This window comes from Ovis canadensis, chromosome X (genome assembly GCF_042477335.2).
Source record: "Ovis canadensis isolate MfBH-ARS-UI-01 breed Bighorn chromosome X, ARS-UI_OviCan_v2, whole genome shotgun sequence".
Taxonomy (NCBI): domain Eukaryota; kingdom Metazoa; phylum Chordata; class Mammalia; order Artiodactyla; family Bovidae; genus Ovis; species Ovis canadensis.
The window spans coordinates 104,464,425-104,478,300 of NC_091727.1; the positions used below are offsets into that span (position 1 = coordinate 104,464,425).

The 13,876-nt window shown below is 37.8% G+C and overlaps 1 protein-coding gene across 1 annotated transcript in view; it reads right to left on the reverse strand.

The window, feature by feature from the left end:
• STK26 (serine/threonine kinase 26) overlaps positions 1–13,876 on the reverse strand; it is a 70,537-nt gene that overhangs the window by 3,231 nt on the left and 53,430 nt on the right. Inside the window, exons 4-9 of the mRNA XM_070292005.1 lie at positions 8,807–8,863; positions 4,025–4,133; positions 3,782–3,939; positions 2,743–2,928; positions 1,490–1,638; positions 305–398 (exon numbers count right to left, since the gene is read on the reverse strand). Of these exons, the coding sequence (XP_070148106.1) occupies positions 305–398; positions 1,490–1,638; positions 2,743–2,928; positions 3,782–3,939; positions 4,025–4,133; positions 8,807–8,863 (753 nt within the window). The remainder of the gene's footprint in view (positions 1–304; positions 399–1,489; positions 1,639–2,742; positions 2,929–3,781; positions 3,940–4,024; positions 4,134–8,806; positions 8,864–13,876) is intronic.

Sequence of the window (13,876 nt, forward strand, 5' to 3'; positions counted from 1 at the left end):
GGCAACTCTCCATACTTTCTTCTCATCACTCATTCCCATCCATCGTCCAGAGGCCTCTAACTTCTAGGATTACAATTAATATGCACAATTCTATTTTAAAACATACCAATGGCTACTTAAATGACTTCTATGACCTTTTCTTAATTAGTTTGAAATGAATGGCAAATGAAACATACTGTGGACCACAGTGAGGTAGACAAGCATTTAGGGGTATTAAATTCTAACAATTTCTGGCCATCACACTGTCTCATTTTATAGTTCGACAAAGTCTACCAAAAGGAAGAGATCATCTCTGTATACATACTGCCCCATTCTGTAGTTTCTTAGGATCAGGCTTCTTTCGCACAGTGGTAAAGCTCCATTCAGGATGAGTATTATTTTCCCTGCTGGTGGACTCCCTAAAGAGATTGCCAAAGATATTTCTATAAGTTCCCAAATGACACAGCTTGGGAAAAATACCAAATCAGTGCAGACAGATTCTGAATGGATAACTGCCCCAAAGTATAAAAAAATAATTTGATCTCAGTTTCAAATACACAGTGGTTTCTGCTAAAGAGTAGCAGTGGTACCCAGCTCTAAGTATATATCAGAATCACATGTGAAGGTCTCTTACTATATATAAAGCCCTGGCCCAATCCCTTCCCACTGACTAGATCAAGATCTCCTGTAATGTGGCCTGTGGTTTTTGTTTTTTTTTTTCCATCTTATTTTATATTGGAGTATAGTTAATTTACATTTTTAAAGGCTCCAAGAGTGACTAATGGGCAGCAAAGGCCAACAACCATTAGAACAGAGTAAAGACAACTACCTTGGTACTTTTTAGACTTTTTAAAAGTTGGACAACTTCTCATAAATGCAGATATTATCTGAAGAGATGTGGTGTTGCCTTTGTGTCAGTTCAACTAGCAGAGAAGTAAATTCTGGTGTAGCCTACAGACTCTGTAGTCTAAATTAAGTTAAGGAGTTAGAGGCTCAAATGTTAGTATAAATGCTGTAGTTAAAAAAACAATGTAACTTTTTAGGGGGTACAAATCAGATATAAATGAATATTTCAATGGACCAGTCTGATCACAGTTTGGTACATGGCCAAGAGGTGAGAAACGTTAGTTCTCCAGAGGGGTTTTATAGGTTGCCAGGAAAGTATGAGAAGACATTGCTCTTTATCACTTTGGGCAAGCTAATAAAGCACCTTAAATGCAATCTTGTTCCAAAATTTTGTAATATGCTCAAGTATCCACTAGGGGTTAGACTGAGACCATTTAAAACTAAAGAAATTCACTTCTAAGGAGAAAAAAAAAAAAAAAAAAAACGTGTTTCCAAATTCATTGTACTTCACAGACCACAATTTTAAAAGATTTTCACAATTTCTAAAGTCACGCTTTAGAATAAGGTTTATATTTTATGCTAGAGAAAACACATCAGCTCACAGTAACAGATATGAAATACTGAAATGGGCTGTCTACATAAAAAGTAAACAATTGGTACGTACGAATCAGACCCGTCAGAATCAGATTCATCATCGCTGTGTCCTTCTGCCTTCCATCTCTTAAATCGATCTATCAGTTCAGTCAGATAAGAAGTCTTCTTTGAATTTTTTACAATGAATTTATGTTTCAGAAGTTCTTTAGCTGTAGGACGCTAAGGAACAAAAAAGAAAGGATGCGCCAATATGTCTAGGCTTTTTATGATTGCAAAGAGTGATATGAAATCATTATCAAGTTGAAAGGTATAAAAGTTTGTCTATAGATATGAGGATAACTAAAATGCCATAGGACAATAGCTAATTCTATTTCCGAAGTGGCTCAAGGCAACCAAATTAAATTCACTGCTTTGGTATCAATTTGCTAAAATCCAGTGGCAAAAGGTGGCCTATGTACCAGCAAACAGGCAGGCGGGGCTTTCTTCAAAGTAGAGAAACACATGATAGGACTTTGATAATTACATAAAAATTTTAAAACAAGATCGTGCATTAAAATACTTTTATTATATTTACTGTAAATTGGAATAAAAAGGATGAAAACTAGCAAGGCTATAACTTTCTTATTATCTGCACACATCATATGACCCCCATATTAATCCCTTCTCCATCACACATTTATTCATATTGCACCTAAATAAAAATACCATGTGCTGTAGGGGATATTTCCTCCCTAATATTTTATTAATATCAGAATATTCATTAGTAACCTATGATAGTTACATCCAATTTAGAGATAGTTCTTGTATATTTTAGTTTCTCACAGTTATCAGGCAACTTTATTTTAAAAACAAAAACAACAACTGTAATCAAATTTGCCAACTAAATGAATGGAGTTCACTAGACTTCAGGAAAAGTATACAACTTCATGTTGGAATTTCTGAACATTAAATAAAAAATCGTGAAACACCAACAACTTTTCATGAAAAATGCAAACAGGTGAATAAGAATCATTGTGCATAGTTATACTTTCTTAATGACATCCTACAAAATGAACTTTATTTCCCCTTGAAATAGGAAATGATCAACAGAATGAGGAAGATGCTAGGGAACATAGCAAAAAGAGAAGATGCAGGGCAAGGAGAGAAGGAACTACGGACCTTGTCAACAACTGAACAAAATTAGCTACACAGACGGGACAGTCAGGTTCCTGGATGGTCTGTAGACAGTTTCCACAGGCATTGTATTCCTTACTGTTGAACAAACCACACTGGCTCTATGTATATCTGATCACAGAAAACAACGGTCATAGCACATATACTCACAAATGATGGATCTTTGTTCAGGCAAGCATCAATAAACTCCTTAAAGGATTTAGTAAAGTCTCCGACAAGAGTTGGAGGATTGTTTTTTGGAATAAGAAACAGAACTCTCATTGGATGCATATCAGAGTTAGGTGGTTCTCCCTTGGCTAGTTCAATAGCAGTAATTCCCAGGGACCAAATGTCAGCCTAAGGTAAGGAGGAAAGAACAATTACCTTGAAATTCCATTCTAACATTCTGCCACAAAATAACCCGTGGAGTCTCATGGTCATACAATATTAAAATGTCTCAAGAAATGTGGTGTTAATAACTTTTTGATGGAATTCATTTTTTAAGAAAAGTATCAAATTCCCTACTTTGTGCCAGGCACCGCATTCCAAGCACTGAGAATTCGGGTGGTGACTAAACCAGACAAAAATTCCTGCTCTCAAGAGGCTTATGTTCTAGTAGAAGAGAAAGATAAATGAATAAACAATAGGATGTCAGATGGTATTAAGTTCTGTGAAGAAAATACAAAATCAGGATAATGGAATAATGAATAACAAGGTAAAAGGGCTGCAAATTTACATGGGATGGCTAGGGAAGACTGTTCTGTGTCAGTAATGTTTAAGCCGAGACCTGATTGAAAGGAAAGTTATTCCAGTTAGAGGGAGAGGCAAGTGCAAAGGTCCTGAGGCCAGAGGGGACTTGCTGTGTTTATGGACCAGTAAAGAGGCCACTGTGGCTGAAATGGGTAGAAAATGGAGGAGAGTGGTAGGCGATGAGGCAGAGGTAGACAAGGGCCAGACAGCAGACGGCCATGCACGTGGTAGTAAGGACTTTGCATTGTATTCCAAGTAGGATGGAAGGTCACTGAAGGGAAGATCCAAATATTCAGTATTACCAGCATCTAGGGAACTTATGATTTAGCAGCAAAATTTGACATGGCTCTAGTTATAGAAATACTCTAAGAGGAAGGAGAATTGAGGCAGTTTATTAAATAGGATAGGATGCTATGTAAAACAATATTAAAAACAAAATAGTTTATAGGTAACACTTCACTTTTGAGTCATAAGCTGACTGCTGGATAACTTCAGGAGCCATCCAAAATGGTGTTCCCACAAAGGTATTTCTTTTAATTTGTGTATCCGTCAGCTGGCCAGCCACTCCAAAGTCAGCAAGTTTCACATCTCCTTGCTCTGAGAGCAAGACGTTGGCAGCTAAGAGGGAAAAGGAAACGAAAAAAACCTCAGCTTCCTCAGAATGCATCTATTTTTCTCAGGTTCATATTAGACTTCTGTATACCTTTTATGTCTCGGTGAATTTTCTTTTCAGAATGCAGGTAGTCCAGACCTTTCAAAATTTCCTTTAGCATGGTAGCAATCTGGAACTCATCAAATGGACCAGCTCGCAGCTTAGGGGAAAACACACGCACACACATGTAAAAGTTTGGAACGATAAGGTTCAAACTTAACATTATCTTTGAAATAAGGGAATTGCTTATATATAATGAAACAGTTCTGTTTATTAAGCCAGTATTTAAACAAATGAGAAAATTCTTAAGGGTGAAGAGAGTTAAGTCAAAGGGCTAAAAGGGTTTTCAATGATTAGATTTTAATGATTAGATTTAATCTTGAAAGATAATATAACTATATATTAGCTTCTAATCTTGAGGTTCTTAAATATTTACATTAAAGATCTAAGGAACATGCTTAAGTAATGACAGATAGAAAAAATATATCAACTACTTAAATTTTGGCATTTGCTGTTTAAAACATTAAATATTTACACTGAACTGATTTTTAGATCAGATGGTCCATAAGATTTCTGCAGCAACCCAATTTGATCATATGGGTCAGCTGTAGGACCTTTCTTAACATTTACGTATTTCAAAAACATTATAAAGCAGAGACTTTTTGGAGACTCAGATTTAAGTTTTAGCTAGGAATATAATAATTAAACTATTCAAGCTTTCATTGTAAAAAGAAATTCAAATCATGGAGGGATACAGTTTTTCAAATAAATGTAACACATTTCTCTTTCTTTCCCCATCCCTGTACTAAAGCCAGTGGTTTCAACTGCAATACAAGGAAAGCAATGATTAAGTTTCAGGAGAATTTGTAATGGAATATCTGAAAATCTCTCTTTAAAATAAATGGTTATTTTAAAATTCTGGTACCTCATAAAGCACAAACAGTGGACTGTATAATATTATTACAGGAAAGGGTGGGAATCTAAAGTCAGAGCTGAGGTAGAGCTCTGTTTGCTGGAAGGAGGGAAGAGGTGGTGAAAATCAAACATTGCCCACTCTGCCTCACACTGGGAGGGATTCACAGCTCTTTGGCACCTTCTGTATTTCATCTTTCATGAATGCCATATTTATTCTGAATAAAGGGTACTTTCATGTTGAGATTTAACAGCTTAAAATAGAACCCATACTTCGGTCTCACTATTTAATATTAACTATGCTCTGGATATATAGTATACTTCAGGGATGTTTATAGTTCAGTAGGTGCCTTTCCTAGGTAACATTATCTATTTACTTTCAAATGTATCAACTTCCACCCCAAAGTATCTATTTAAACACCAGTGATTAAAAGTCATCTAAAAGGTGAAAATGGTATATTATTTTATTGATTGCTGGTAATGAAATTCTGAGGTACTACCAAAGAACTTAAAGATAAATGTCAAGTAATACTACTTAAGACTAGTACTTTAGTATCATTGATTATAAAATGTTGACAGGGCCAGAGGAGGTATATTCTCAGTCACTTAGAAAATTGGGCAAGGTCCATATAAAAGGTACTAGCTATCATTCTGAAAGATTTCTAAAAGTGGTCTGAATAATACAGAATTTTTAAAATATACTTAAGTAAAGACAAACGGAAAAGTGGTCCTACAGACACATTAGCTTATCTGGTATACTTAGGTCCAGTTTAAAATTCAATGCAATCTCACTTAACTGGGTACTGGAGGAGGATGGGAAGGGCACTTCTGTGGCAGGGAAATGGGAGTGGGGTGGTGGCAGAGTTGGGGTTTTCTTGTTCATGTCAGACAGAAAACTATCCCAAACCTTGTGGTTAAAATGTTTCCTTAGCCATGATGATAATGATCAGAAGAGGAGAAAAAAAAGGAGCTGGAAAGAGAAGGAAAGTAAATAGATGGAATAGAGGTTGCTTTTTAAAAATTTCCAATGTAACCTTGGGAGAGATGATGCCAAGATCCTGGTCCACTGTCCTTGGAGTGCACAATGGAGCTTCTCTCCAAAGACTGAAGACTTTACCATGTCTCTAATGGCTGACACATCTACCCCAGGGCAGGGCGCTGGCTTTGTATGTTGTGCCTTTGCTGTCAACTGACCATATTCGAGAGGGACATTTGCAGGCTTGGGGGTGTTCTCCCATACTCCTCTGACTTCCAGCCAGTCCCTAATACAGCATGTTTTGCTATGCTTTCTCTTATGGTTAGCATATCGTTTCCAACTTTTTCCCCTGGTGCTCATGTTTTATTCTCTTAACCTTATTATATGTGTTTTTGTTGTAAGCCACTGCAATTTTTATTGGAAACAAGTGAGGTATAATCAATCCAATAAAATAATGTACATTATGCTCAAAGTCTGTTCACACACAACTAATTTTTTTGTAAGAATGGGAGGAAATCTTGAGGTATATAGTTGTTTTCAGTTGCTAAGGTGTGTCTTATTCTTTGCAACCCCATGGACTGCAGCCCGCCAGACTCCTCAGTCTATGGGATTCTCCAGGGAAGAATACTGGAGTAGGTTGCCATTTCCTTCACCAGGGGATCTTCCCGACCCAGGGATTGAACCTGCATCTCCTGTACCTTCTACATTGACAGGCTGGTTCTTTACCAGCTGAGCCTTTGGGGAAGGTCCATATACTATATAGTGTTGAACTTAATTACTGGTCATAATCATATTACGCTATCAGGCACCAGTTTAATGGGATGAACACTTTTTGCCCAGCATTCCTTTTAATTTCTCTTGTCCCTGGTAGCAGTGCCCTCCTCTAACCCTGATCCTTTCTTAGATTCCTCCAAACGATAGCATTCTCCTAAATGAAGAAAGTGTATTCTCATCATTTGCTCTCCGTAAAAAGTCGAGTCAATGAAGTTTATAATTAAATCACAATAGTATTAAGTGTTAAAGCTAGAAAAAAGAAAACTAGAGAGATTACTCATCTAATTTCTTATTTGAACATTTGAAGCACAGGTTAAATAGTCTGCCCAATATTAGCCAGCTAGTCAATGGCAGAATTGGGAATAGGATCTAGGTCTCTTGATTTTTGGCCACTACACAGCTAGAAACATTTCAAGTTCATTGAATTTATGCTAATTGTTATTTTTTGACTTAGGCAGAGCTCAGAATGAGATTAAGATCTCAAAATCATTTCATTCAGAGGTTTCATAAAACTGCCCCAGCTACTCTTGGGGGACACAGATTGTATTAGTTAGGGCTGGGCCACTGTCCAGTGCTTCCCGTTGCTATCAGAGATTCCGAGGAAAGCAGTGCACTGGTCTTGCCAATGCCTACAAAGCAGGGAAGTGACATGATAAACATTTTGGGGGGCCAGTTAAGGTAACTGTGATAAATTTAGAAAGGATTCTTAATATTTAAAAAGTAGGAGGAGGCTCCTAGAGCAATTGTGAGGCTTCTTGTGGAGCTAATGAATAAACTATTGTTTAATCAAACTACATGACAAATAGAGCTGAGGTCATTTAATGGTGAGAATGAGACCTGACTCCATATGCATGAAGGACTATCAGCCAAAGAAATACCAGTTATGTTCTCTCACTAGACAGGAGAGAGAAAGAAAAAAAAAATGAAATGGAGCTTTAGGATGTAAGAATTAGATTAGATACAAGGAAGGATGGCCTAACTCAGCAACTGATTAAACTGAGATGAATTCCTAGAAGATGAGGCTCTCCATCAAGTTTAATTACCATTTTTTTGGAATGGTTTAACTATGGTTCTGTCTAAAGGAAGGAAAAATCGCTTATGGTCATTTCTGTTCATAGGATTATTTGAAACTTTGGAAGTACTGGCATTCAATATTAAAGGCTTTAAAAAATATTTGATCATTTTCAGTCAGAAAAATTCATTTCTACTTAAAAAAATAAAAATTAAAACATTACTCGGTGATCTTAATCATCAAAACAGTTTATTTTTAGAAACAGCAGACTCCAATTTCAAAGGCAGAGCATATTATATAAAAGTCGTATAATATTAAAGATGGAAGACAACTTAGTGCAACTTCATTTTATAGGACGTCAAGTCCAAGGATTTATGTGCCTGGCTCACAGTCACAGACTTAGTTATAAACAGAGGCAGCCCTACAAACTCAAACTCCCATAGGCCAGCCCAGCAGTCATTCTATTACACAAAGTTGTCTCCAGTCATTCATATTGCATTTTAAATACAATGTCATATTAATAAAAATTTTAAAGAGGGAGGGACAACACTGATAGAATCACACCACTTGGGGGAAGACAACCAGTGTTTCTCAATAACATTTTGTGCACAAACACATCTTCATTTATTAGAACTTTTCCCTCACACTGCAGGATTTTAGCAGCCTGGTCTGCTAAAATGGCTGTGGCATTTCCAAGTCATTGTGACAAAAATGCCATCACACTTCCAAGTCACCTATAGAGAGGCAGAGAGAACTCTGCACAGAGCTGGGTCTGTAGGGCTTCTTGGTCAAAACCCAAGAACCACATTTAAAAACAGTTATCTGGATGATATCTCTTCAAAAATCTAAGAACGCTCAGTCTTCTCAGGGATAAGCATGTAAAGTAAAACATGAAACTGATGGCAACTCTCACACACTCATTCTTAATTTGGAGGGAATTTTATTAAGCTGTTTGCATTTCTTATATACTTTAAGAACGCCAGCAATGTGCAGAACCTGCAATACAGCGGAATCTATGTTAAGAGTAGCAGTACTGAAGGCAGAGTGAACATATTAACTAAAGCAACCACTTAGCTTGCCCAAAAGCCAATGCTCACTCCAATTAAAAGAAAAAAGTGAAAGTATGGATGTGTGTGTGTAATTGTTTAAAAATACTTACAAGATCCAGCGCTGAACCGCCACCCAGGTATTCCATTATTATCCATAATTTTGAACCCTGTGAAAACCATGAAATAGCTTAATAATCATAAACCTGAGCCAAATAACATAGCATAGCATAAATGTTCAACCTGACATACTAATGTACTGGTTCTAAAATACAGGTTTAAAATTAGTTGTTTGGAACTCAATATATTTTTCCATAGACTATTACAAATAAGAGTCAAGTCCTAAGTCTTGACTCTCCCTGAAACCTATTGAATGTATGATATAGCTAAATATTAGAAATGACACATTATTGTTGCTTATTGTCGAACTATTAGCAACTTTAATAAAAGTTAGAAAAATAAACCATAGCTTTAAATTATTATTTTGAATGATGCTGCTGAAAGGAAATGAATGAGGAGGTAAATGGAGACTTGTAGAAATTCTGAATGGGGCTTCTGAGTGCTTCCCATGTGATTTGAGAGTTTGAGGACACTGGGTACTATACCTTATTTTAGTTTTTGTTTTAATCTACTTTACAAGTTTTATCAGCCACGATTAATGGGCATTTTTTTGTACACATGTAGAAACTAGTAAGAACACTGTAGCCCCCTCTCCCCCAAGGTAAATGGATAAGAGAAAGGGAATGTGTAGCTTGAAGAGCATGATGATTAATCCAGGTAAAATTAACTTCACTGTAAGTTGTACAATAGGAAATGGAGCTCATAGAGGGAACACACATATTTGAATTATAAAACAGGTGTGTACACACACACAGTATTCAGCTGTATCAGACAAAATTTGGAAATCATTAAATTTTCTTTCAGCTACAGTTTGAAATACTGGAGACATCTTTCTCTCCCCATAACATTTCATGAGTGGTATTCTCTGAATTTTTTTAGGACCACAGAATTGACTGGAAGCGGAATGGTTGGTTTTATTATACTGGCAAATAGCCAAGCTGTGAATGGATTGTATTCCAAAAGCCCATCTTTTTAAAGAAAGATGTTTGGGATTTGGAAAGCCAGCATTTTGCCATAAAAATAATGCCTAGGTTCCTGGAGCAGTCCCCTCCAAAAGACAATTTAACACAAAGGTATCCATAGTATACCTGAAAGAACACCAGAGAAACTACTATTTATACCATAACAATGTTTCTAGGGGAAAAGTGGATTCAGTGTCTTGCTTCACGTTGGGATTCCGGGAACACATTTCTCACCTTTACAGTCCCACTTGCAGGATAGATTCTCAAGCTATTGCTGGTAGTCCTGAAACTCTAAAATCCTTGGGAAGTAGGAGTTCCATTCAAAATTTCCAAGTGTCTCTGGGCCTTTACGATGGCAGAGAATGGACTCCAGGAAAATGATGATGGGTGTTTAGGGGACACTGTAGTGTGGGGAATAGGCTGTGGCCGAGAGTTAGGGACTGGGGAAGGAAGGTTCAGTTAAATTAAGATGTTGACACTATGTAGGATGTCTAAGAGAGAGAGGAACAATACCCATCTTGACACCCGCTCTCTCCTGTCACAACAAGCTAGCTTGAGCTTAGGAGAGAGAGTAGCACCTATAGTAGAACGAGAGAAAATGAATCCCCGTTACAGTGAGAGGGCAGAAGAGTTCCAGGAGGGATTCATGCAGCTCTCAGAACATGATAACTGAATCGTTCCTCACAATGCCATACAGCCTGAGAAGCTTGTCTTTTGCCACAGTTTGTTTCTAATAAGTACTACATTCTACCTCATGAATTCAGATTGCTTCCCATGCACGTGACATTTCAAAGAAAAATTAAAGATCTTACAAAACATGTTTATCTGTTTTGCAGTTCTGTGTGAATGAGAGCATCTGTTTTCCAAGTTAAAAACAATGTGTGGCTTTTTTTTTTTTTGTACCAATTGAAAACAGAGACTTACCAACCGTCTGTTCGTCACTAAAAAGTATTCATAGAAAGCTTAAAAATGTCATTAACCTTATGACTAAGCAACTTCCAGGTCTGAAAATGCTTCCTCTTTGCAAGCGAGCTATTCAGTGGAACTAGGACTCTTCCTAAACAGGCAGGGAACCAGAGCTGTCTCATAGGTTTTCTGGGTGCTTCCTTCTGACCGTCACTTTTGCAGACAAGTGTCGCTGGAGGATGGTTCTATGTCTGGACATTCAGACGACTGTGAGGCAGGCAGAGGAACTGAAGCAAAGTACGACTGGGCACAGGCAGGAACGGCAAGCTAGTGGGGCTCCTGCCTACTCACGGATGCTTTCCTTGTCTACAATGGGTCTTACTGAAAACACCAATCACAAACCAAAGCTGACCAAAAATCCCAGATCCTGTGTTTGTATTCTTCTGGAGAACTACAACTATTACCTTTGATTTCTGGTAAAAGATGTTTGCATTTGAGAATGCAAATATTTGGTTTATTCTTAAATAATTTAAAAGCCTAAGATGATATCTACATAGTGGTTTACAAATCCAAACGAGCCAAGTGGCTCTAAACCATAACCATATATCCGGCACATTTAAGCATAGGAAGTCCCTGCAGGGAAAATGCCACTTTTCCAATTATAAAACGACCCACAAGTTTTAGCAATGGGTTGGAAAGAGTAAGTGTAAAGTCCTGCATCAACATGGGTGGTAAGTTAGGGGTCAGGAAATGGCTCTCTGTTCCAAAATGCAGAAAACCTAAAGAGTAAGTACTTCAGAGTTATACTGTTTACCGGGGAGAAGCTGGAGTCTAGTTTTAACAAATCACTGGTGTCTGGAGTATCAGCTCCATTACCCCATGGGGCCTTTGAATGCCACTGTGTGCCACTAAAGCAAACATTTGGCCAAAGGGGGCAGAAACGCTACTGTGGACCTTGGGATTCATTTGTTCACAGAAAAACAAAAATTTAAAAGAAAAGAACATGTACAATAACCATGATATGTATTTTTAAGATAACAGATCATAGATCAAGTTCATATACATGAACACAGATCAAGTATATGTTGAATTAAGCAGGTTGGTCTATGAAGCAAATAGCCAAATCTAACACTGACCACATGAACCAGCATATGCAAGTAAGATAAACAAGTCACCACTGGGCAAATGTTGTATGATCCCACTGATCTGAGGAGTCTAGGGTAGGGAAACTAAAGACAGAAATTAGAATGGTGGTTACTAAGGACTACGGTGAGGAGAGAATGGGGAGTTACAGATTAACGGGTATAGAGTTTTGGTTGAGGAAGGTGAAAGCATTGTGAAGATGAATGGTAGAGATGGCCACACAGTCACTTGAGTGTATGAAATGCCACAGAACTGTACATTTAAAAGGGTTAAAATGATAACTTTTGTGATGCATATTCTACTACAGTAACAAAAAAAAGAGACAGAATGTAAAATTTTACAGAACTGCAAGGAATAGTAGAGATCACCTTGCCAGAATTTTACCATCTGAGATTTTTTTTCCAGTCAAGAATGCCTTGTCTAAAAAAAAAAAAAAAAAAAAAAAAAGAGAGAGACGGAAAAAAAAAAAAACAAACAAACAAAAAAAAGAATGCCTTGTCTATACCCCAGTCTCATATCCCAGTTCAGTTCAGTTCAGCTGCTCAGTCATGTCCGACTCTTTGCAACCCCATGGACTGCAGCACGCCAGGCTTCCCTGTCCATCATCAACTCCCAGAGCCCACTCAAACTCATGTCCTTTGGGTCAGTGATGCCATCCAACCATCTCATCCTCTGCTGTCCCCTTCTCCTCCCACCTTTGATCTTTCCCAGCATCAGGGTCTTTTCCAGTGAGTCAGTTCTTTGCATCAGGTGGCTAAAGTACTGGAGTTTCAGCTTCAGCATCAGTCCTTCCAATGAATATTCAGGACTGATTCCCTTTAGGATAGATTGGTGGGATCTCCTTGCTGTCCAAGGGAATTTCAAGAGTCTTCCTCGACACCACAGTTCAAAAGCATCAATTCTATGATGCTCAGCTTTCTTTATACTCCAACTCTCACATCCATACACGACTATTGGACAAACCAAAGCTTTGACTAGATGGACCCTTGTTGGAAAAGTAATGTCTCTGCTTTTTTTTTTTTTTTTTGGTATCATCATAGTTTAATCTATTTGATTCCATGAGGAAGGAGTTTTTGATTTTGTCATATTATATCCTTAACATATCTCCTTGCTAATCTCCATTAAAAATATTTATTTTAATTGGGGGTTAATTACTTTACAATGTTGTATCGGTTTCACCATACATCAACATGAATCTGCCACAGGTATACATGTGTTCCACATCCTGAACCCCCTTCCCTCCTCTCTCCCCGTACCATCCCTCTGGGTCTTCCCAGTGCACCAGCCCCAAGCATCCAGTATCATGCATCGAACTTGGACTGGGAATTCATTTCATATATGATATTATACATGTTTTGATGCCATTCTCCCAAATCATCCCACCTTCTCCCCCTCCCACAGAGTACAAAAGACTGTTCTATACATTTGTGTCACTTTTGCTGTCTCACATACAGGGTTATATCTAAATTCCATATATATGTGTTAGTATGCTTTATTGGTGTTTTTCTTTCTGGCTTACTTCACTCTGAATAATAGGCTCCAGTTTCATCCACCTCATCAGAACTGATTCAAACGTATTCTTTTGAATGGCTGAGTAATACTCCATTGTGTATATGTACCACCACTTTCTTATCCATTCATCCGCTGGTGGACATCTAGGTTGCTTCTGCTAAGTCACTTCAGTCGTGTCCTACATTGTGAGACCCCATAGAAGGTAGCCTACCAGGCTTCCCTGTCCCTGGGATTCTCCAGGCAAGAACACTGGAGTGGGTTGCCATTTCCTTCTCCTGTCTCTGCTTTTTAATATGCTGTCTAGGTTGGTCATAACTTTTCTTCCAAGGAGCAAGCATCTTTTAATTTCATGGCTGCAGTCACCATCTGTAGTGATTTTGGAGCCCCCCAAAATGAAGTCTGTTACTGTTTCCTCATCTATTTGCCATGAAGTGATGGGACCGGATGCCATGATCTTAAGCTTTCTGAATGCTGAGCTTTAAGCCAACTTTTTCAATCTCCTCTTTCACTTTCATCAAGAGGCTCTTTAGTTCTTTGCTT